Source organism: Cherax quadricarinatus, chromosome 27 (assembly GCF_038502225.1).
Source record: "Cherax quadricarinatus isolate ZL_2023a chromosome 27, ASM3850222v1, whole genome shotgun sequence".
Lineage (NCBI taxonomy): Eukaryota > Metazoa > Arthropoda > Malacostraca > Decapoda > Parastacidae > Cherax > Cherax quadricarinatus.
The window spans coordinates 11,987,470-12,012,589 of record NC_091318.1 but is presented as its reverse complement, the minus strand read 5'-3'; the positions used below and the strand labels follow the sequence as shown (position 1 = coordinate 12,012,589).

Genomic DNA, 25,120 nt, shown 5'->3' with positions numbered 1-25,120 from the left:
TAGAAAAAATGGAGTTCTAAAGAAATAGCTATGAGTTTGGTCAACTGGAGCAACAGAATTGGCCAAAAACAGGGCTCAAATTCGGTGAAATTGCCGATGCGTATATGTCGCCGAGACTGCTAACTTCGCGGGAGCGTAATTCCATGAGTTTTCGACCAAATTTCGTACTTTTGGTGTCATTACCATCGGGAAAAGATTCTCTATCATTTCATAAGAAAAAATAATTTTTTTTTTTTCCAAAAATTTTGCGACATAGAATGACAGTTTCAGAAAGGGGCTTGCGACAGTCAAAGGGTTAACAAACATCCATAAAACATAATTTCAAATACTAGCTTCTAAAAGAACTCTCCTGCAGGTAGCTTTTCTGCTCATACATTGGCTTCCCATGCTTATGATTTTGTTAAGCAGCAAAAGCCCTGTGTATGCACCTGCTGCTAGCTTGATAGAGCACATAACTCCGTATTTTCATACCATCATTACAGTAGGCCCCCTGTTTATGATGTTAATGCATTCATGAAAGTTGTTTGTAAGTCAAGTGCCTGGAACTCAGAACCTATTTTACCACCGATACCTGTTTTTAACCTTCTTACTGTCACGACCCCAAAATTAAACATGTTGGTAGTGTTGCTATTTTATAAAACAAAATTTCCCAAAAAGAAGCCTATTTTTTTGGTGAATGTAATGAGACCACCACAAGAATTTTCCCATCGATACTTACTGAAATATGAAGGCATGAAGTTGAAGGTTGCTGACCCTCTGTGTATAACATCGACAACTGCCATGTGCTTTGTGTTTGTTTATTAAATTTTACACTTTCTCTGGGGTTTTCTAATTTTTTACATTTTCTAATAACTGTTGTGGTTCATGACATCAAAATCGTGCACAGGGTACATATGGCTAACCATTGTATACAACACAATACGCTAGCCAGACCTCTTAACCACAGACAACATGGTGCTGTTGTAAAAGCATATGAAACATGAATGATCTGTGTGTAGTTATTTTGTTTGCCAGCAGACTATTTTATTGTCTTTTATCTTATATTTATAGTTTTTCTGTTGTAACATAACCCAACCCAACCTAACCCAACCTAACCTAACCTAACCTAACCCAACCCAACCCAACCCAACCCAACCCAACCCAACCCAACCCAACCCAACCCAACCCAACCCACCCCAACCCAACCCAACCCAACCCAACCCAGCCCAACCCAACCCAACCCAACCCAACCCCCCACTAAGAAATTAGCAACCTACAGTAAACACCTATCACACATACTGGTTGTGTAATCTATAACAGCAGCTGGTTTTACAATGGGCTCATTGGTTTCTTAATTCATCTTTCTTATGTCTTTCATTTCAAAGCTTTATGCGAGAGGTTAGAACATCTAACAGACATGTGTGAGCATATTAAATAGGAGTGAGTAGAGGCAAGTGGTTTTTATGACGATGTGCTGTTGGAGTGTGAACAAGGTAACGTTTATGAAGGGATTCAGGGAAACTGGTTAGCCAGACTTAGAGTCCTGGAGGTAGGAAGTACAGTGCCTGCACTCTGCAAGAGGGGCAGGAATATTGGAGTTTGGAGGGGCATCTGAGCTGTATTGTCAGTGCACCACTGGCATGATGGTGATGGAGTGATTGGTGGTGAAAGCATTTTTTCTTTTTTGGGTCACCCTACCTCAGGGGGAAATGGCTGGCATGTTAAAAAAAAAAAAATGATGTCAGGAATATCTCATCACATTTGTCATGCCTCTGATATTCCATGATGTCATTAGCATGAAACACCTGCACCTCACCAGTACCAATGCCTGTGTTGAACTTGGTCACATGTTTTCGTGTTCCATGCACTGTACCACACATCTGTCATGCTGAGTTAGGGGCTGTGGGTCATCGGGGTTTTCAGTGTTATTTCCGGCATCCTGACTGTCGCGTTGTCAATAAATGTTTGAACTCGTAGGATTCCTCCTTGGATCCAAGATCCTCATTGTTGGAGATGTCACTGGGAATAATACACATGGAATTTGCCTTGGAGTGAGAGCCTTTCGTCCATGTGGCATGGTGGACAATGATATACTAAGATCATGTTCCCACAGTGCAGTGTGGTAGCTCTGATTTTTTTTATATACTGTGCACATTGACCTCGCAGACCTGTTCTTTCACAGCTAGACCTCTCCGGCCAAATTTTAGGCTACGAATTTATTCATAGATCTACATAAGTGATGATGGCTTCAGTTATGCAGATCTACAGGAGAGACAGTGAGAGGGTTAATTGGAGATGCATTCCTGACTTATAATATTAAGTAGTATCTAATTTCATTTATTTTTAGCTAAGAATATTTACCCAGTATTTTACATGCAGTTTTTTTTTTTTTTTTTAATTATAAATATTGCTGATGTATTTTAGCAGTGATACTTTATGATAACTTATCCAGAAACCAAGATAGTTAACCCTTTCAAGGTCCGTCCCGTAGATCTACGGCTTTACGTTCAGGGTCCAAACCGTAGATCTACGCCATGAGCTCAGCTCACTCTGATAAACTGTGAGTGGTACATTTGGGCCTAGATATGAGAGAATACATCTATGTGGTATGTGTGCACCACATAAAACAGATCCTGCAGCACACTGTGTATAATGAGAGAAAAAAAATGAAATCATGATTTTTCGATTAAAACAGCAACTTTGCAGTGTTTTTTCGTATGTTTTTTATAGTTGTATTTGCGATTTCTTGGTCTCATTTGATAGAATGGAAGACATATTACAGAAATAGAGATGATTTTGATTGGTTTTAGCACTGGAAATGGCTTGAAACTGAGCTCAAAGTAGCAGAAATGTTAAATTTTTGCCGATATTCAAGAGTAAACAAACGACCTCACACATCTAATACACGCCAGCTGGTGGGTCTAATATACATTCACAAATATGGTGATGATATTTATACAATTATTACAGTATTGCATAACAGTAAATCTTCTATTTTTTGGTGTGAATAAAAATTCATTATGTGAATAAAAAATCAAAATGGAATTTATTTGTAAAGCCTCAAAACATAACTAATGAACAGAGGAAATGTTAGTTTAGTGCCAGGAATGCCTACATTGTTCATTCTGGACCCTATTTTGAAATTGGAATATTTTGAACTTTGTGTTAAATTGGCCAAATTAACAATTTCCGATCACTTTATTTTGTAGTTGAAACAGTTGACTTGGCGATTTCTTGTGCTCAATCGATAGAATAGAAGTAATACTAGTGAAATAGCTAAGAATTTGGTTGATTGGAATAATGTAATTGGCCTAAAATGGGAGTCAAAGTTGGCAAAATCGCCGATTCGTAAATATCGCTGACACATCAAAATTCGCGAGAGCATAATTTCGTCAATTTTCTACCAAATTTCATACTTTTTGTTTTATTACCTTCACAAAAAGATTCTCTACGATTTCATAAGAAAAAATAACAATTTTTTTTTTTTTAAATTCTTGGACACTGGTGCGTGACTCCAGATTTGGGCCTTGGACCCTGAAAGGGTTAACCAGAAAGCTAGCTCAGCGTATAGCTGACTACAGTCAGATACAGTGGAACCCCAGGTTTTGTCCATAATCTGTTCCAGGAGCTAGGCCTAAAGTCAAAACGGCCTAAAGTCAAAGCAGTATTTCCCATAAGAAATAATGTAAAACCAATTAATCCGTTCCACCCAAAAATATTCACAAAAAATTCATTTTTTTAAAGAATAAATACTATAGTTTTACATACAGAAAACAATGAGAAATAAATATAAAGCACTAATTTTAATGGATAAATGAACATTTAAATCAGTTTTACCTTTATTGAAGGCACTTGTTGGCATATAAGAGAGGCAGGAGAGTTTGTTTGGAGGCAGGACAAGATAGTCCTTCAATATGACACTAATATCAACTCTGTGGCTTATTATCTAGCACAATTCATCTAACATGACATAATAAACAATATTAATAACATAGAAACATGATAGATATTCTAGAGTGAATAAAATATGTCATATGTCTCTCTCCCTAACCAACAAGTGTTGCTGTGTTGTTTGTTGTTGGGTGTATAAGAGCCACTGAAAGATAAGCCTTACATAGTGGTGGTGATGGTGGCAACATTGACGGCAGTCTTGTCAGTCGCCCTATATAACTCCTGCAACATTGGAGGAGTCAGTTTCGTGCCGTCCTTTTTCTATCGATTAATCACTTAACTTACTTGCTACACTGTTAATGCTACACTTTATCACTGGCTTGTGCTATAGCCTTTATCAACTTGTGCTGCTTTAGTATCGTACATATATTATAGTATAACTGAAGAAGGCACATTCTCCTCTCTCTCTTCCTCCTTTACTTTAGTACTTTGCTACAATTTCTTTCTTCACTTATTTCATAGTCACACTTAATAAACAAGCATTAAACACAAGGAATTTATTGTGAAATGTTTGGATGAGCACACAGGATAATGTTCACTCAAGGATAAACAAAGCTAGACTGGCTCACGATGCCTGCACAGACAGGCGGACAGGTCTGGTGCGCCGGCTGAAACCTGGGGCAATGGCCGAAACTCGGGACAAAATTTGGCCGAAAAAAGCAGTTGAAACCCAAAGCGGCCGATTCTCAGGGCAGCCGAAACCCGGGGTATCACTGTATTTAAGCTGCACATTTAACTTGAGTAGTTTTATTGTATGCTTAACTAACTATATTTTTTGAAAGCTTCTTTGATACAAACTTGAGCATTATAATAATTACTTATCTTACTTGCAGGATACTGCAGGGCAAGAAAGGTTTCGCACTTTAACTCCAAGTTACTATAGAGGAGCTCAGGGAGTTATTCTTGTTTATGATGTCACAAAGAGGAACACTTTTGCTAAGCTTGATATGTGGCTAAATGAATTAGACACCTACTCCACCAAAACTGATATTGTCAAGATGTTAGTTGGTAATAAGATTGATAAGGTATGTTAATGTGAGTTTGTTTTATTCTTCTTTGATAAGTAGCTTTACTTTGCTATGCAAATGACACTCCACATACAGTAAACCCTTACATTGTATGTACATTAAAGAGAATCTGCCTGCAGTACAAAATCATTTTAAATACAGTGAAAACATTACAAGTAGAAAAATAAGGTTATATTCCAGTCAACTCCAAATTTAACTTTTCTGTCAACCTAAAAAATATTTTTTACTACTGTACTAGGCAAAAAACAATTACTGTAACTTGCCACACATTCTGGTAGCCCTGACTTCTGACTTGTATGATTTTAAGATTGGGAAAGGATTGATGGTGACCTACTTGTAGACCACCTCCAAGTCCTGTATTGTACAGTGCAATACATCTAATACAGTACATCTGATACTGCTGTACAGTACATCTGATACTACTGTACAGTACATCTGATACTACAGTACAGTACATCTGATACTACTATACAGTACAGTACATCTGATACTACTATACAGTACAGTACATCTGATATTACTGTACAGTACAGTACATCTGATACTACTGTACAGTACATCTGATACTACTGTACAGTACATCTGATACTACTGTACAGTACAGTACATCTGATACTACTGTACAGTACAGTACATCTGATACTACTGTACAGTACAGTACATCTGATACTACTGTACAGTACATCTGATACTACTGTACAGTACATCTGATACTACTGTACAGTACATCTGATACTACTGTACAGTACAGTACATCTGATACTACTGTACAGTACAGTACATCTGATACTACTGTACAGTACAGTACATCTGATACTACTGTACAGTACAGTACATCTGATACTACTGTACAGTACATCTGATACTACTGTACAGTACAGTACATCTGATACTACTGTACAGTACAGCACATCTGATACTACTGTACAGTACATCTGATACTACTGTACAGTACATCTGATACTACTGTACAGTACATCTGATACTACTGTACAGTACATCTGATACTACTGTACAGTACTGTACATCTGATATTACTGTACAGTACAGTACATCTGATACTACTGTACAGTACAGTACATCTGATACTACTGTACAGTACATCTGATACTACTGTACAGTACATCTGATACTACTGTACAGTACAGTACATCTGATACTACTGTACAGTACATCTGATACTACTGTACAGTACAGTACATCTGATACTACTGTACAGTACAGTACATCTGATACTACTGTACAGTACAGTACATCTGATACTACTGTACAGTACAGTACATCTGATACTACTGTACAGTACAGTACATCTGATACTGCTGTACAGTACAGTACATCTGATACTGCTGTACAGTACAGTACATCTGATACTACTGTACAGTACAGTACATCTGATACTGCTGTACAGTACAGTACATCTGATACTACTGTACAGTACAGTACATCTGATGCTACTGTACAGTACAGTACATCTGATACTACTGTACAGTACATCTGATACTGCTGTACAGTACATCTGATACTGCTGTGCAGTATAGTACATCTGATACTGCTGTACAGTACAGTACATCTGATACTACTGTACAGTACAGTACATCTGATACTAATGTACAGTACAGTATATCTGATACTGCTGTACAGTACAGTACATCTTATACTGCTGTACAGTACAGTACATCTGATACTACTGTACAGTACAGTACATCTGATACTACTGTACAGTACAGTACATTTAACCCTTTCAGGGTCCAAGGCCAAAATCTGAAGTCACGCACCAGTGTCCAAGAATTTTCCAAAAAAAAATTGTTATTTTTTCTTATGAAATGGTAGAGAATCTTTTTGTGAAGGTAATAAAACAAAAAGTACGAAATTTGATGGAAAATTGACGAAATTATGCTCTCGCGAATTTTGATGTGTCAGCGATATTTACGAATCGGCGATTTTGCCGACTTTGACTTCCATTTTAGGCCAATTACATCATTCCAGTCGACCAAATTCTTAGCTATTTTACTAGTATTACTTCTATTCTATCGATTGAGCACAAGAAATCGCCAAGTCAACTGTTTCAACTACAAAATAAAGTGATCGGAAATTGGTAATTTGGCCAATTTAACACAAAGTTCAAAATATTCCAATTTCCAAATAGCATCCAGAATAAACAATGTAGGCATTCCTGGCACTAAACTAACATTTCCTCGGTTCATTAGTTACGTTTTGAGGCTTTACAAATAAATCCCATTTTTATTTATTTACATAATGAATTTTTATTCACACCAAAAAATAGAAGATTTACTGTTATGCAATATTGTAATAATTGTATAAATATCATCACCACATTTGTGAATGTGTATTAGATCCACCAGCTGGCATGTATTAGACGTGTGAGGTCGTTTGTTTACTCTTGAACATCGACAAAAATTTAACATTTCCGCTACTTTGAGCTCAGTTTCAAGCCATTTCCGGTGCTAAAACCAATCAAAATCATCTCTATTTCTGTAATATGTCTTCCATTCTATCAAATGAGACCAAGAAATTGCAAATACAACTATAAAACACATACGAAAAAACACTGCAAAGTTGCTGTTTTAATCGAAAATCTTGGTTTCAGTTTTTTTCTCTCATTATACACAGTGTGCTGCAGGATTTGTTTTAAGTGGTGCACACATACCACATAGATGTATTCTCTCATATCTAGGCCCAAGTGTACCACTCACAGTTTATCAGAGTGAGCTGAGCTCATGACGTAGATCTACGGTTTGGACACTGAACGCAAAGCCGTAGATCTACGGGACGGACCCTGAAAGGGTTAATACTGCTGTCCAGTACAGTACATCTGATATTACTGTGCAGTACAGTACATCTGATACTACTATACAGTACAGTACATCTGATACTACTATACAGTACAGTACATCTGATATTACTATACAGTACAGTACATCTGATACTACTGTACAGTACATCTGATACTACTGTACAGTACATCTGATACTACTGTACAGTACAGTACATCTGATACTACTGTACAGTACAGTACATCTGATACTACTGTACAGTACAGTACATCTGATACTACTGTACAGTACATCTGATACTACTGTACAGTACATCTGATACTACTGTACAGTACATCTGATACTACTGTACAGTACAGTACATCTGATACTACTGTACAGTACAGTACATCTGATACTACTGTACAGTACAGTACATCTGATACTACTGTACAGTACAGTACATCTGATACTACTGTACAGTACATCTGATACTACTGTACAGTACAGTACATCTGATACTACTGTACAGTACAGCACATCTGATACTACTGTACAGTACATCTGATACTACTGTACAGTACATCTGATACTACTGTACAGTACATCTGATACTACTGTACAGTACATCTGATACTACTGTACAGTACTGTACATCTGATATTACTGTACAGTACAGTACATCTGATACTACTGTACAGTACAGTACATCTGATACTACTGTACAGTACATCTGATACTACTGTACAGTACATCTGATACTACTGTACAGTACAGTACATCTGATACTACTGTACAGTACATCTGATACTACTGTACAGTACAGTACATCTGATACTACTGTACAGTACAGTACATCTGATACTACTGTACAGTACAGTACATCTGATACTACTGTACAGTACAGTACATCTGATACTACTGTACAGTACAGTACATCTGATACTGCTGTACAGTACAGTACATCTGATACTGCTGTACAGTACAGTACATCTGATACTACTGTACAGTACAGTACATCTGATACTGCTGTACAGTACAGTACATCTGATACTACTGTACAGTACAGTACATCTGATGCTACTGTACAGTACAGTACATCTGATACTACTGTACAGTACATCTGATACTGCTGTACAGTACATCTGATACTGCTGTGCAGTATAGTACATCTGATACTGCTGTACAGTACAGTACATCTGATACTACTGTACAGTACAGTACATCTGATACTAATGTACAGTACAGTATATCTGATACTGCTGTACAGTACAGTACATCTTATACTGCTGTACAGTACAGTACATCTGATACTACTGTACAGTACAGTACATCTGATACTACTGTACAGTACAGTACATTTAACCCTTTCAGGGTCCAAGGCCAAAATCTGAAGTCACGCACCAGTGTCCAAGAATTTTCCAAAAAAAAATTGTTATTTTTTCTTATGAAATGGTAGAGAATCTTTTTGTGAAGGTAATAAAACAAAAAGTACGAAATTTGATGGAAAATTGACGAAATTATGCTCTCGCGAATTTTGATGTGTCAGCGATATTTACGAATCGGCGATTTTGCCGACTTTGACTTCCATTTTAGGCCAATTACATCATTCCAGTCGACCAAATTCTTAGCTATTTTACTAGTATTACTTCTATTCTATCGATTGAGCACAAGAAATCGCCAAGTCAACTGTTTCAACTACAAAATAAAGTGATCGGAAATTGGTAATTTGGCCAATTTAACACAAAGTTCAAAATATTCCAATTTCCAAATAGCATCCAGAATAAACAATGTAGGCATTCCTGGCACTAAACTAACATTTCCTCGGTTCATTAGTTACGTTTTGAGGCTTTACAAATAAATCCCATTTTTATTTATTTACATAATGAATTTTTATTCACACCAAAAAATAGAAGATTTACTGTTATGCAATATTGTAATAATTGTATAAATATCATCACCACATTTGTGAATGTGTATTAGATCCACCAGCTGGCATGTATTAGACGTGTGAGGTCGTTTGTTTACTCTTGAACATCGACAAAAATTTAACATTTCCGCTACTTTGAGCTCAGTTTCAAGCCATTTCCGGTGCTAAAACCAATCAAAATCATCTCTATTTCTGTAATATGTCTTCCATTCTATCAAATGAGACCAAGAAATTGCAAATACAACTATAAAACACATACGAAAAAACACTGCAAAGTTGCTGTTTTAATCGAAAATCTTGGTTTCAGTTTTTTTCTCTCATTATACACAGTGTGCTGCAGGATTTGTTTTAAGTGGTGCACACATACCACATAGATGTATTCTCTCATATCTAGGCCCAAGTGTACCACTCACAGTTTATCAGAGTGAGCTGAGCTCATGACGTAGATCTACGGTTTGGACACTGAACGCAAAGCCGTAGATCTACGGGACGGACCCTGAAAGGGTTAATACTGCTGTCCAGTACAGTACATCTGATATTACTGTGCAGTACAGTACATCTGATACTACTGTACAGTACAGTACATCTGATACTACTGTACAGTACATCTGATACTGCTGTACACTACATCTGATACTACTGTACAGTACATCTAATATATTACTGTCCAGTACATCTTATACTTCCACTTTCTTTAATATCACTATTAATTCTTGTTTATCCTTCTTGGGACTTCCAGCATCACTAGTATTCTTCTTGGGTTCCATGGTTAACCCTTTCAGGGTTTCGGACGTACTAGTACGGCTTACGCACCAGGGTTTTTGACGTACTAGTACGCCTAAATTCTAGCGCCCTCAGATCTAGTGAGAGAAAGCTGGTAGGCCTACATATGAAAGAATGGGTCTATGTAGTCAGTATGCGCAGTATAAAAAAATCCTGCAGCACACAGTGCGTAATGAGAAAAAAAAACTTTGACGGTGTTTTTGGATTAAAACAGCGACTTTGCACTGTATTTTCGTATGGTATTTATTGTTGTCTTCTAGTTTTCCTGGTCTCATTTTATAGAATGGAAGACATATTACAGAAATTGAGATGATTTTGACTGGTTTTACAATGAAAAGTACCTTGAAATTGAGCTCAAATTAGCAGAAATGTTCGATTTTTACCAAAGTTCAAAAGTAAACAAATCGTGCTACGCGTCCAATACACATCAACTGGTGAGCGTAATATTCTTTCACAAGTGCTGTATTATTTATACCATTTCTACACTAATGCAGTAGTCTGCATAACTAAATCTTCAATTTTTTGTGAGAATAAAAATTCAAAGTGGAAAGCAAAAGAATGTAAGAGGGGCATGGGGACATGACTAATGAACAGAGGAAATATTATTTTAGTGCCAGGAATGTCTTTCTTGTTTATTCTGGACCCTATTCGGAAATTGGCATCTTTTGAAATTTGTGTGAATTCTGACCACTTTATTGGGTAGTTGAAATCAGTAAATGAGTGATTTCTTGTACCCATTCAATAGAAAAAATGGAGTTCTAGTGAAATAGTTATGATATTTGTTGACTAGTACATTGGAATTGGCCGAAAATAGGGCTCATAGTGGGCAAAATTGCCGATGCGTAAACATCGTCGAGACCGCCAATTTCGCGAGAGCATAATTCCGTAAGTTTTCCATCAAATTTCATACTTTTGGTGTCGTTATGATCGGGAAAAGATTCTCTATCTTTTCATAAGAATTTTTTTTTTTTTTTTTTAAATTTGGTGACTGTGAAGGCTTACTCAGCCCTGTAACAACTTCAGACAGTACAGTGGACCCCCGCATACCGCACGCATCGCATACCGTACAATCCGCATACCGCTCGCTTTTTTCGCAAAAATTTTGCCTCGCATACCGCCCAAAAACCCGCTCACCGCTCTTCGTCCGAGATGCGTCCAATGTGCGGCCTGAGCCACGCTCACATGTTCCGCCGGTGGCATTGTTTACCAGCCAGCCTCTGCGGTAACATCCAAGCATACAATCGGAACATTTCGTATTATTACAGTGTTTTTGGTGATTTTTTTCTGGAAAATAAGTGACCATGGGCCCCAAGAAAGCTTCTAGTGCCAACCCTACAGCAATAAGGGTGAGAATTACTATAGAGATGAAGAAAAAGATCATTGATAAGTATGAAAGTGGAGTGCGTGTCTCCGAGCTGGCCAGGTTGTATAATAAACCCCAATCAACCATCGCTACTATTGGTGGTACAGCTGCTGCTGCTGTTGTACCACCATCAGCTGCTGCTGCACTGTCAGCTGCTGCTGCTGCTGTTGTACCACCGTCAGCTGCTGCTGCTGCTGTAGCATCGTCTGCTGCTGCTGTAGCATCGTCTGCTGCTGCTGTAGCATCGTCTGCTGCTGCTGTAGCATCGTCTGCTGCTGCTGTAGCATCGTCTGCTGCTCCTGTAGCATCGTCTGCTGCTCCTGTAGCATCGTCTGCTGCTGCTGTAGCATCGTCTGCTGCTGCTGTAGCATCGTCTGCTGCTCCTGTAGCATCGTCTGCTGCTGCTGTAGCATCGTCTGCTGCTGCTGTAGCATCGTCTGCTGCTGCTGTAGCATCGTCTGCTGCTGCTGTAGCATCGTCTGCTGCTGCTGTAGCATCGTCTGCTGCTGCTGTAGCATCGTCTGCTGCTGCTGTAGCATCGTCTGCTGCTGCTGTAGCATCGTCTGTTGCTGCTGTAGCATCGTCTGTTGCTGCTGTACCACCTTCAGCTGCTGCTGCTGCTGCTGTAGCACTGTTGTTGGTGTGGCTTATTGAGAATACCAAGAAACAATTAACCCCAGAGGATTTGCCACCCAGGATAACCCAAAAATGTCAGTGTCATCGAAGACTGTAACTTATTTCCATTGGGGTGCTTAATCTTGTCTCCCAGGATGCAACCCACACCAGTCGACTAACACCCAGGTGAACAGGGAAAAATGCCTGGAACTAGTGCTCATATTGGTGAATTTAAAGCCAGCAAAGGTTGGTTTGAGAGATTTAAGAATCGTAGTGGCATACACAGTGTGATAAGGCCTGTTCTGGAAGAAAATGCCAAACAGGACCTACAGTACTCAGGAGGAAAAGGCACTCCCAGGACACAGTTTCTCATCAGTCATTGCTGCATCTTCAATAAAGGTAAGTGTCATTTATTCTTCATTTAGTAGAGTAGTACATGCACAATATATATTGTGCATGTACTACTCTACTATTGTGCATGTATCCTTCTCTTTGTGTGTAGGAAAATGTATATTTCATGTGGTAAAAAATTTTTTTTTCATACTTTTGGGTGTCTTGCACGGATTAATTTGATTTCCATTATTTCTTATGGGGAAAATTCATTCGCATACCGAACATTTCGCATAACAATCAGCCCTCTTGCACGGATTAAAGTCGCTATGTGGGGGTCCACTGTATTACCAAGGCTGGCTCCTCCTCAGGAAAATTAATGAATAGAAAAAGAAATAATAATTCACAAAGATAAACACTTTATTATTTAGTAATACAAAGATAAAACATTGAAATATGAAGGTGTATCCTACTTGAAAGAAAAATGAAATGAAAAATTGCCATTTGAATTCAACGCTAATATGTACAAGTAAACTGGGGTGTCTGGTTGATGTTGACACCGTCTTGTAGAAATTGTAGCCATTGATGATGATGATGATGATGGGGGGGAGGGTCACAGGTGTTGAGTGACAACCCAACGACTAGTTCTTCACAGAGTCTATAGCCTTGAATAGTCAGTCCCGATGACAGGAACGCAGGTTCTTTACCACTACAAAGATGAGGGATAGTGTCCTGTACAATTAATCAGGTAGGTAGATCATAAAGTGATGTCCCAAGACCGGTTTCAGTCCGTCTTCTTCAACACTTCTCGTTGGTTGGCAGGTGACCCGAGCTGTCATTCCAAGCTGGAAAGAGAGACAGGTTACCCACTGCTTAAAAAATCACTCCATGATAAGTGCAAGATACTTAAAAAAAGGTGGTGATTATCTAAAAGTCCCATGTGGAGCTTAACCCTTTCAGGGTCCATCCTGTAGATCTACGGCTTCACGTTGAGTGTCCAAACCGTAGATCTACGCCAAAGTTCTAGCGCCGTCAAATTTAACGCGAAAGCGCTCATAGGCCTACATGTGAGAGAATGGGTCTGCGTGGTGGGTATGCGCCATAAACAAAAAATCTAGGTGCCCGCAAAGCATTGTGGGAATGCCAGCTCAGTTACCCTTGTTCACCATGCCTCGTCGCAAGTCAGCTCTCACTCCCCGGAAAATTGGGACTCTCCTCTTCCTATCTGATAGTTCTGACACTGATGAAAGTGGAAATGAAGACGAATTCTATGGCTTTGATCAGTTAGTGACCGAAAGGAATGACCAGGATATCGATAATAGTGCAGAAAACCCTGACGATCCTCAACCTTCTACCTCTGGTGTGGGCACTTGTGACTCACGGTCGGTTGTACCTCAACGCAAGAGAAAACTAATATTTTCGCGTGGCCAGGCCTCTGACTTCAGTAATGATGATGATAGTGACGTGGATTGTGATTTTATTGCGCTTGACGATCATTCGAGTAGTGATAGTGAGGAATCATATTCACCAGTGAAGCGTCGGTATGTACGCCGCCGCATGCGCTCGGGTAGTGTACCCTACACTGTGCCCAGGGGACTGAGTACATCCCGTGGCCCTACACCAGGTTTAGATAGTGATAGTGAGGATGATGTGGCTACACTTGGCATGGATAGACCACAGGCATCAGTAGATGGTGGTAGTGGTGATGGTAGTGGCACTGCCATGCGTGACTCGCCAGCCCAGGCTGGGACCCAAACTGCTGACTCCTCAGTTCAAGGACAAAGCGGAGCGTCAGCCACCAGCCCACCACAACCACAACCACCCGCACAACCAGCCTATGATGTCCAGTATCCACCAGCAAACCATATCTGGGATTGGCAGCAAAATCCTAATTTTGTTCCCTAGCCCCACAACTTTGATGACTCTCAAAGTGGAATTCTACCTACTTGTCCCCTTGGAACCACGGCCAATTAACTGGAATTCTTTGAATTATTCTTTGACCAGCCATTGATGGAAACTATTGTCAGGGAAAGTAATAAGTATTTTGAGTACACCATGGCAAATATGATCATATCACCACAGTCAAGACTACACAGGTGGAAAGAGACGACTGTTGCAGAAATGTATTTGCTTTTTGCAACAATAATGCTTATGCCTCATGTCTATAAGCTTAATATAAAAGCATACTGGTCCACAGATCGGCTAATTTCTACCCCGGTCTTCAGTGAAATCATCCCAGTGAACAGGTTTATCTTACTGTTACGTATGTTGCACTTCTCTGACAAAACCAGGTCTGACAGAAGTGACAGGTTACACAAGATTTGAAATGTTTTTATGTATCTCAAACAAATGTTCAGCATATACTTTTATCCATTCAAGAATCTTGTAATTGACGAGTCTTTGATTTTGTTCAAAGGTAGACTGTCATTCAAGCAGTATATACCGAGCAAGAGGAAACGCTTTGGTATAAAACTGTTTGTACTCTGTGACTGTGACAGTGGCCTGGTGTTGGATATTGTTGTATACACGGGAAGTAAAACATTGAAAGATACCAAGATGTTATTGGGTATCTTGGGTGACGTAGTGAGACACATGTGCAACCTTATCTTGGTAAGGGGCATACATTATATACCGATAACTGGTACACAAGCCCATTACTCAGTGATTTCATGCGAGTGAACAAGCCATGTGTGTGGCACAGTGCGTTCTAATCGTAAACATATGCCCAGTCTCAACGCAGGTGCTCGTGGTGATGACGTGCAGGTGTTTACTGCCAATGACATCATGGCATTACGGTGGCATGACAAACAAGATGTCACATTGTTGACAACCATTCACCGTAATGAAATGCAAGACAGTGGCAAAGTTGATCGAGTGACTAATGAACGTATTCGAAAACCAGTGACAGTGATTGATTATACACAAAACATGTGCTTGATTGACAAATGTGACATGCAGATTGGTTTTGTTGATTGTGTTCGTAAGAGTTACAAGTGGTACATGAAACTTTTCTTCCATCTCATGGACATTTCAATGCTCAATGCATATACAGTGGTCCCTCAATAATCGTCCATAATCCGTTCCTGGAAGTGGGACTATTATCGAAATGAACGATTTTCGAATCAATTTTCCCCATAAGAAATAATGTAAATCCAATTAATTCGTTCCAGACACCTAGAAGTATCAACAAAATTTTTTTTTTTTTTACCTAAAAGATAGATTTACATGCACAAAAGAATGAACATTCAACATGACAGTTAAGTTTATTGAAGGCTGTTATTGATGAATGGAAGACAGGGAGGAGGAGAGAGGGAAGAGAGGTTATTTGGAAGGGGAATCCCCCTCCATAAGGACTCTAGGGCACTAATAAAATGTATAAATGAACATTGGTAATAGGGGTAGTTGATGAGTGGAATGGTCTGCCTAGTAGGGTGATCGAAGCTAAAACATTGGGTAGTTTCAAATTTAGGTTGGATAAATACACGAGTGAGAGGGGTTGGATTTGAGTCGGACTTGCACCTGAGCTTATTGCTTGGGTAGCATTTGTTCTGTTAGTGGGTTGGATTTGTGAAGGACCGGCCTAGTATGGGCCAACAGGCTTATTGCAGTGTTCCTCCTTTCCAATGTTCTAAAAGCTATGGCTTAGGTAGTTTCAAATTTAGGCTGGATAAATACACGAGTGAGAGGGGTTGGATTTGAGTCGGACTTGCACCTGAGTTTATTGCTTGGGTAGCATTTGTTCTGTTAGTGGGTTGGATTTGTGAAGGAACGGCCTAGTATGGGCCAGCAGGCCTGTTCCAGTGTTCCTACTTTCTTAAGTTCTTATTTAACATCACACTTACCAGTAGGGTGATCAAGGCTAGGACCTTGGGTAGTTTTAAGAAGAGATTGGACAAATATACGAGTTGGAGGAGCTGAGTTTGATTTGTGTCATTGGGTACGGGAGTAAATTCTTGGGTAGCTTTGGGTGGAGGTCATTTTGATAAGGACCTGCCTTGTATGGGCCAGTAGACCTGCAGTGTTCTTCCATTGTTATGTTCTTATTGGCTATTTGTTTGTGTGAGGGAGGGATGGCAAGTTTATTGTTGGAGAATATGACACTAATATCAACTCTATGGCTTATTTATCTATCACAATTCAACTAATATGACATAATAAACAATATTAATAACATAGAAACATGGAATATACTCTTGAATGAATAAAATAAGTCATTGCGTATGTCACGAGAGGTGTTGTGTTGTGTTGTTGTTGGGTATATAAGGGCCACTGAGTGTAAGCCGTCCATAATGGTGGTGAAGCAGCAGCTGAGTCGGCGGTGGTTCTTGTAGCCCTATATAACTCCAACAACATTGGAGGATAGACACATATGCAACAGTTAGGTATCTTTATTTCGAAACGTTTCGCCTACACAGTAGGCTTCTTCAGTCGAGTACAGAAAAGTTGATAGAAGCAGAAGAGACTTGAAGACGATGTAATCAGTCCATCACCCTTAAAGTTTTGAGGTGGTCAGTCCCTCAGTCTGGAGAAGAGCATTGTTCCAAAGTTTGAAACAATATGGAGTTGAAGTGACAGGATGGAGCCTTATATAGCACCAGGTGAGATATAGGTCACTAGTAGAACGCAGATGTTGGGAGGCCAGGTCCCTCTCAAATCCAGCCGTTCTCACTAGTAGAGGTAGTCGAAGTTGATTCCAGGTCTGTACCAAGATACCCTTGTGTTGCAGTGTCTGACAGATTGAACATTAAAATGGTATAAAATACCGACAGATTGTTAGGTAAGACACATATACCATTTTAATGTTCAATCTGTCAGACACTGCAACACAAGGGTATCTTGGTACAGACCTGGAATCAACTTCGACTACCTCTACTAGTGAGAACGGCTGGATTTGAGAGGGACCTGGCCTCCCAACATCTGCGTTCTACTAGTGACCTATGTCTCACCTCCTGGCGCTATATAAGGCTCCATCCTGTCACTTCAACTCCATATTGTTTCAAACTTTGGAACAATGCTCTTCTCCAGACTGAGGGACTGACCACCTCAAAACTTTAAGGGTGATGGACTGATTACATCGTCTTCAAGTCTCTTCTGCTTCTATCAACTTTTCTGTACTCGACTGAAGAAGCCTACTGTGTAGGCGAAACGTTTCGAAATAAAGATACCTAACTGTTGCATGTGTCTTACCTAACAATCTGTCGGTATTTTATACCATTTTAATGTTCAACATTGGAGGAGTTGGTAGAATCACTGAATCACTAAAGAAGGAACCCACTACCACCATCACTACGACCTTCTACCACTATTACAACTGTTACCACCATCACTACTACCTTCTACCACCATCACTACTACCTTCTACCACCATCACTACTACCTTCTACCACCATCACTACCACCAAAGAAAGCTTCTAGTGCCAGCCCTTTGGTAAAGAATGTGAGAAACACATTATTTATGAAAAAGTTTGTAGAAAAATACAAAGATGGTGGTGGTAGAGTGGAAGCAGTTGTGATAGTGGTTGATGAACATAAGAACATAAGAAAGGAGGATCACTGCAGCAGGCCTGTTGGCCCATGCTCGGCAGGTCCTTTACAATTCATCCCACTAAAGAAACATTTTCCCAACCCAGTCCTCAGTGCTACCCAAGAAATAAGCTCTGATAACTCTATCCACTCATTTGAGACTTGCAAATGAGTGGATAGAGTTATCAGAGCTTATTTCTTGGGCAGCACTGAGGACTGGGTTGGGAAAATGTTTCGTTAGTGGGATGAATTGTAAAGGACCTGCCGAGCATGGGCCAACAGGCCTGCTGCAGTGATCCTCCTTTCTTATGTTCATCAACCACTAACACAACTGCTTCCACTCTACCACCACCATCTTTGTATTTTTCTACAAACTTTTTCATAAATTATGTGTTTCTCACATTCTTTACCAAAGGGCTGGCACTAGAAGCTTTATTTGGAGCCATGGTAGCTTATTTAGCACTTGCAAGCACTAAAATCAATGGAATGTTATGAAATATTTCGTAGGAGCATGTGAGGGGACTGTCACTCACTGGTAAACAATGGCACACTGGCTGGGAAGGAAAGGCCGAGGCAGCTCAGAGCGTGAGTACGCGTCCGGGACGAAGGACTATTAGGACTATTAGCGAGTTACCGGACCATTTGCGAGCCAATATTTTGACGAAAAAACAGGACTACAGTGGACCCCCGGTTAACGATATTTTTTCACTCCAGAAGTATGTTCAGGTGCCAGTACTGACCGAATTTGTTCCCATAAGAAATATTGTGAAGTAGATTAGTCCATTTCAGACCCCCAAACATACACGTACAAACGCACTTACATAAATACACTTACATAATTGGTCGCATTCGGAGGTAATCGTTATGCGGGGGTCCACTGTATTTCCGAAATGGACGACTTTCAGGCCGGACGATTATTGAGGGACCACTGTAATATGTACCAAATAAAGACTGGCAACAGACCACCATATGGTGAATTTTGTTTGTCTGTTGTCAGACAACTCATAATGAAGTACCAGGTAAGAACACCTGCTATACAACAAGGTCCTCGAATTACTCAGGATATACCCAAGCGTTTGAGGAGGGAAGGTGATCATTTCATAATACAGCTTCCTTCAACTCAGAAGAAATTTGCTCAGAAGAGATGCATTGTCTGTGCACAAACAAAACGACGGCAACAAAGACGCAAAGGCACTCGGTTTATGTGTGAGGAATGTAAGGTGCCTCTGTGTATGGTGCCTTGTTTCAAGGAGTTCCACAAGCTCCAGCAGTTCTAAAACCATATCCAGTGATTGTAAATATGTAAATATATGATAGAACATTAGTATTATACAAGATTTGTGCATGTTTATTGTAATAAACAACAGTGGTAAACAATAATATGATAATAACTTTAGTGCAGTTATTGTGTTCAATACAGTGAGTTTATATATATACATTATATACAGTATTGGTCTCTCAGGCCCCAAATGTTAGTAAGAAAAGAAAAAACTACAAAAACTGCTAAATAAAGTAATGCGCATATGTGGAATTCGTTGATGTTGCCGCCACCACATCATTTTGGACAAACTTCTTGGCACTGTATCTCGGTAAGTACTGATCAGAAATTTTTTTTTGTCTTATTACCTTCACAAAAATATGCTCTTTAATTCTGTAAGGAATTTTTTTTTTTTTTTTTTTTCAAAATTTCTTGGACACTGGTGCACCACTTCAGATTTCGGCCTTGGACCCTGAAGGGGTTAAAACTGAAAGGACTAAGTTCATTATTGGTCAAAAGTGAAGCTTTCAACCAGTATCCACTAGAATAGGAGCAGGGGCTTTTACTTACAGTTGTGCTGGGAGCTGTGAGTCGAGTGATTACTGTTTGGCCGGAGCCCCACACGTCACCTTTCGGGGTGGGGAGAAAAGGGGGGGGGAGATAGCGGGAGCTAGACTGACCCTACCTTAACAAGCAGCCGGCAATCAAACTATTGTTATCATATACTCGCTCGCTACTCCTATCTGTTGAACTTTTCCCTCACACTCCCCCATACCAAGACTTAAAGTCAAGGAGTATAAGAAGAATAGGCGAGGAAAAAGTTCTAATATGAAGTCACGTAAGGCAACAAATCTACTAACTGTCATGACTTAACCAGTCAGAGAAATAATTGGATGAACCATTGATATACACAATATGAAACTTAAAAGCTTGGAGTGCCAATGTCCACCTTAAGAGGCGACTGTTGGTTCCTTTAAAAGTTTCTAGGTATATCAAAGGTTTGTGATCCATTTCTAAAATAAATTCTTTTCCCAGTAAATAAAATTTAAATTTGGAGATACCCCATACAAGGGCCAAACATTCCTTTTCTATGGTGGAGTATCTCGTTTCTGCAATAGGGAAGTTTTAGATTTAATAAATATACAGGAACTAGGGGTGTGTGTATTTTGTGCAGCAAGCACCTGACTCCTATTGCAAGAACTATACTTCTTTGTAACCTTTAAGTGCATGCTTGGCCAAAAATAAGTGTGCTTGAGTTTATGCCACGTCTTACGATGGGCCATGTGTTTGGTCACTGGCAAATCATGAGCCATTTGAAGAACAGTCTCTCGACATGGTTTAGGAACAACAAGGAGGGAATAATCTATCGCTGAAGAATGAGATTTATATAAGATACCATTAATATATTCAAACTTATGAGATACGTATCTCCCGTGGATAACTTTGTTGTTAAAAGCTTGATTATGACAATCCTGAATTGAAGGGCAATCGCGCTGTATATTGACAAAGTAATCCTTGGACATAAAATCTGGGAAAATAAAAGGGCTTATGGTGGGAGAAGAGGTAGGAGAAGCCAGGGTTATGGTCTGAGCCCTAGTTAAGACATTGAGAGTGCCAGAGGCAATACCCTTACTTTCACCTGACAAGTGGACAGGTGATCCTGCTACCTCACTATCGAGAGCAGTATCATCTGTTTCCACCCCCAAATGAACAGTACGAGACAATGCAGCTTCTGGTGCGGAATTGTTAAGGGGCTTATTTTGCAAGGAAGAGGAGCTGGAAAACTTAGATCCATGGGTAGTGACGAAAGATCCGTCTCTGAAGGAAGAACGGCACCTTTAATGTTACCCACTATTATAGAACAAGTAATTGGGGCTAGTACCACATTAGTCCAACCGGTGAACCATTTAGTTTTCAAGTAACAACGTATTGTAGGGAAAGTATTTTCACGACCCAAGTAATCTGAAAGAATAGAGGACACACGAGAGGTTTTAAAGTAAGGGAACAGTTTGTCCGAAATTACGATGCACGTACATCCAGTGTCACGTAATATGTCTGAGACTTTTATACCATTAACTGCTCCTGAACAGAAGGGTGCTTGGTCATTACCATCAACAAAACATCTACCAACTTTCTCTATTTTCTTGGAAGGACAATCTGGGCCGATACCACCACACCGATGACATGTTGGTATAATAGCTGGTGACTTTGTTTCTACTGTAGGCTTCTTAATCTTTGGTTCAGGTGAACCATTGCCCTTAAGGTTCGATCCCTTTAGGTCTTTATAGGAATTGTGAGCCTCAGCAACTTCCTCAGCTTTAATCAGGTTACGTTCTCTAATGAACGTTCGTATTTGGTGGGGAAGAGCTGTCAGGAACTGGTCAGCAACCATGAAGTCTCTAAGAGATTCATAACTGTGATCAATTCCTGAACTCTCTATCCAAAAGTCGAACAAATGAAAGAGCGTTACCTGTAACTGCTGAAAGTTTTGGCCATGCTGTAAGGTGGCATACCTGATATCTTTCCTATAAGAATTTGTGGTTTTTCGATATGCTTTAAGGATTGCCTTCTTCAGTAGGTTATAATTACATATGATATCCTGCGACAAAGTTGCATAGATATTCAAAGCTGTACCAGAAAATAACATTCCTAACCTGGTAGCCCAGGTGTCAGCAGGCCATTCACAGAGGGTAGCGGTATTTTCAAACCTGATAATGTATGAAGTAATGTCTTCACCCTCTGTGAAGGGAGGTGCACTAGCTGCATGATGTTCAGTTACTCCTTCCTCTAATTGTTGTTGTGTAAAAGATAACTTTTTATTCTCTAATTCAAGGCGAGATTTCTCTACCTCGCAATCTTTTTCTCTTTCTCTTAACTCATGTTCTCTATCTTTTGCTCTTTCCTCAAGCTCTCTTAATCTAACTTGTTCCTCACATATTTTAGCTTGTTCCTCCTGTATTTTAGCTTGTTCCTCCTGTATTTTAGCTTGTTCCTCACATACTTTAGCTCTCTCCTCACGATCAAGTCTATCACGCTCCTGTTTGTCTTCTCTCTCTTTCTGTCTTTCTTGACTTTCTCTTTTAATTTGATCTCTCTCCTTTTTCTCCTCTCTCTCAATTCTCTCTCTCTCCTTTTTCTCCTCTCTAGGTTCTCTCTCTCCTTTTTCACCTCTCTCTCAAGGTTCTCTCCTTTCTTTCTCTTTCCTGGATCTTAGTGCTAATGAAAGCTTCTAAATTCTTTAGCTCTCTCCTCACGATCAAGTCTATCACGCTCCTGTTTGTCTTCTCTCTCTTTCTGTCTTTCTTGACTTTCTCTTTTAATTTGATCTCTCTCCTTTTTCTCCTCTCTCTCAATTCTCTCTCTCTCCTTTTTCTCCTCTCTAGGTTCTCTCTCTCCTTTTTCACCTCTCTCTCAAGGTTCTCTCCTTTCTTTCTCTTTCCTGGATCTTAGTGCTAATGAAAGCTTCTAAATTCTTCCCCGTTATTCCTAACTTACTCCCAGTGTTTATCCAAAACTGGTATTCCTCCATACTTGCAAGAATAACTTAAACTACCAGGGGAAAATGAAACTGATATATCAAAGAAAACGGAGGGCTCAATTCCTGCTCCGCTCAAACTGTAAATAAATCGGAGGGTTCGATCCCTGCTTCGATTAAACAGTATGTGTGAATGAAAACGGAGGGTTCTTTGCCGGCTTCGAGCAAACAGTAAGTAGAATGGGGTCCCTTGACCATCCAATCTTCTCACCAACAAAAATCAAGAGTGTCCTACAACAGTTCCCTTGATATAATAAAGAGCTCAATGAAACAACTTGTCACTGGAAAATCTCGGGTCCCTAGAGTCTATTCCTCCAAATCGTTTCAAGCTCAAAAATACAGATGACAGAATTAACTAGTATATCCTGCCTGACTTGACTTACAATAAATTGAGAATATAACAATCACCAGATCTTTTAAATACCTGTACTGTAGTCCTACAATAGAGAATGATTACTCATGGCTGGTGGTAACCGTCTGTAGTAGGCGGCTTTGAAGTTTCAATGATAGATTCGAGATGGAGTTGAATCTTGATACAGTAGAGTTGATCCTGGCAAGGTCACCACTTGTGAAGGCTTACTCAGCCCTGTAACAGCTGGCTCCTCTTCAGGAAAATTAATGAACAGAAAAAGAAATAATAATTCACAAAGATGAACACTTTATTATTTAGTAATACAAAGATAAAACATTGAAATATGAAGGTGTATCCTACTTGAGAGAAAAATGAAAAATGAAATGACAAATTGCCATTTGAATTCAACGCTAATATGTACAAGTAAACTGGGGTGTCTGGTTGATGTTGACACCGTCTTGTAGAAATTGTAGCCGTTGATGATTATGTGTGGGGGGGGGGGTCACAGGTGTTGAGTGACAACCCAATGACTAGTTCTTCACAGAGTCTATAGCCTTGAATAGTCAGTTTTGATGACAAGAACGCAGGTTCTTTACCACTACAAAGATGAGGGATAGTGTCCTGTACAATTAATCAGGTAGGTAGATCATAAAGTGACGTCTCAAGACCGGTTTCAGTCCGTCTCCTTCAACACTCCTCGTTGGTTGGCAGGTGACCCGAGCTGTCATTCCAAGCTGGAAAGAGAGACAGGTTACCCACTGCTTAAGAAATCACTCTCCATGATAAGTGCAAGATACTTAAAAAAGGTGGTGATTATCTAAAAGTCTCATGTGGAGCTTAAAACTGAAAGGACTAAGTTCATTATTGGTCAAAAGTGAAGGTTTCAACCAATATCCACTAGAATAGGAGCAGAGGCTTTTACTCACAGTTGTACTGGGAGCTGTGAGTTGAGTGATTACTGTTTGGCCGGAGCCCCACACGTCACCTTTCGGGGTGGGGAGAAAAGGGGGGGGGAGATAGCCGGGGCTAGACTGACCCTACCTTAACAAGCAGCCGGCAATCAAACTATCGTTACTCCTATCTGTTGAACTTTTCTCTCACAGTGACCCTGAGAACAAGTCTCGGAGAGGGCCTGGCGTCTCTGAAAGGGTTAATATTGAGAGACAAGATATGGTGATGAAAATATCCATTTTTATGGATACTAAAATGTTCTAGTAAACTTAAAGGAATAATGGCTAAAGACTCAAGTGCAGTGTGTCAAAAGACACCACCAGTGTGATGCTGCTAGTGCAAATTCCCTTCACTTATTCAATTTGTAAGTGACATTTGGCTAGTTCATCATTTTTCTTCTCAGCTCTTCATATAGCCTGTAGGAAACTCAAGAACATACAAAATCAACTACTTCAGTAAAACTTCTCATTAACAGACTAATAGAGGGAGGGAGTATACGAAAATGCAGATTATCTGCAACTCCCAAATTATGAAATTTGTATTTCATGATCGTCTGGCCCTCTTCTGAAGTAGAGGACTTGGCCTGCTGGTGCAAAAGACAGCTGGATACTAAGATTACAGGTATTTTAACCTTTAGCTTCAACAGTTAAAGGAGGGCAGGGCAGGCAAGCAAGGAGGAAGAGGGGCAGGCAGATATTTGTAGAAATTATTTACATTGTCTGAATGGAGAATTTAAGTATTCAGTCTA

At 39.7% G+C, this 25,120-nt stretch overlaps 1 protein-coding gene across 1 annotated transcript in view; it reads left to right on the top strand.

Annotated features, from left to right (window-relative positions):
- Positions 1-4,763: 4,763 nt before the first annotated feature.
- Positions 4,764-25,120, top strand: part of Rab18 (RAS oncogene family member Rab18) — a gene marked incomplete at its 5' end in the record, with an annotated part of 28,692 nt that continues 8,335 nt past the window's right edge. Inside the window, 1 exon segment of the mRNA XM_070089007.1 lies at positions 4,764-4,955. Within this exon segment, the coding sequence (XP_069945108.1) occupies positions 4,764-4,955 (192 nt within the window).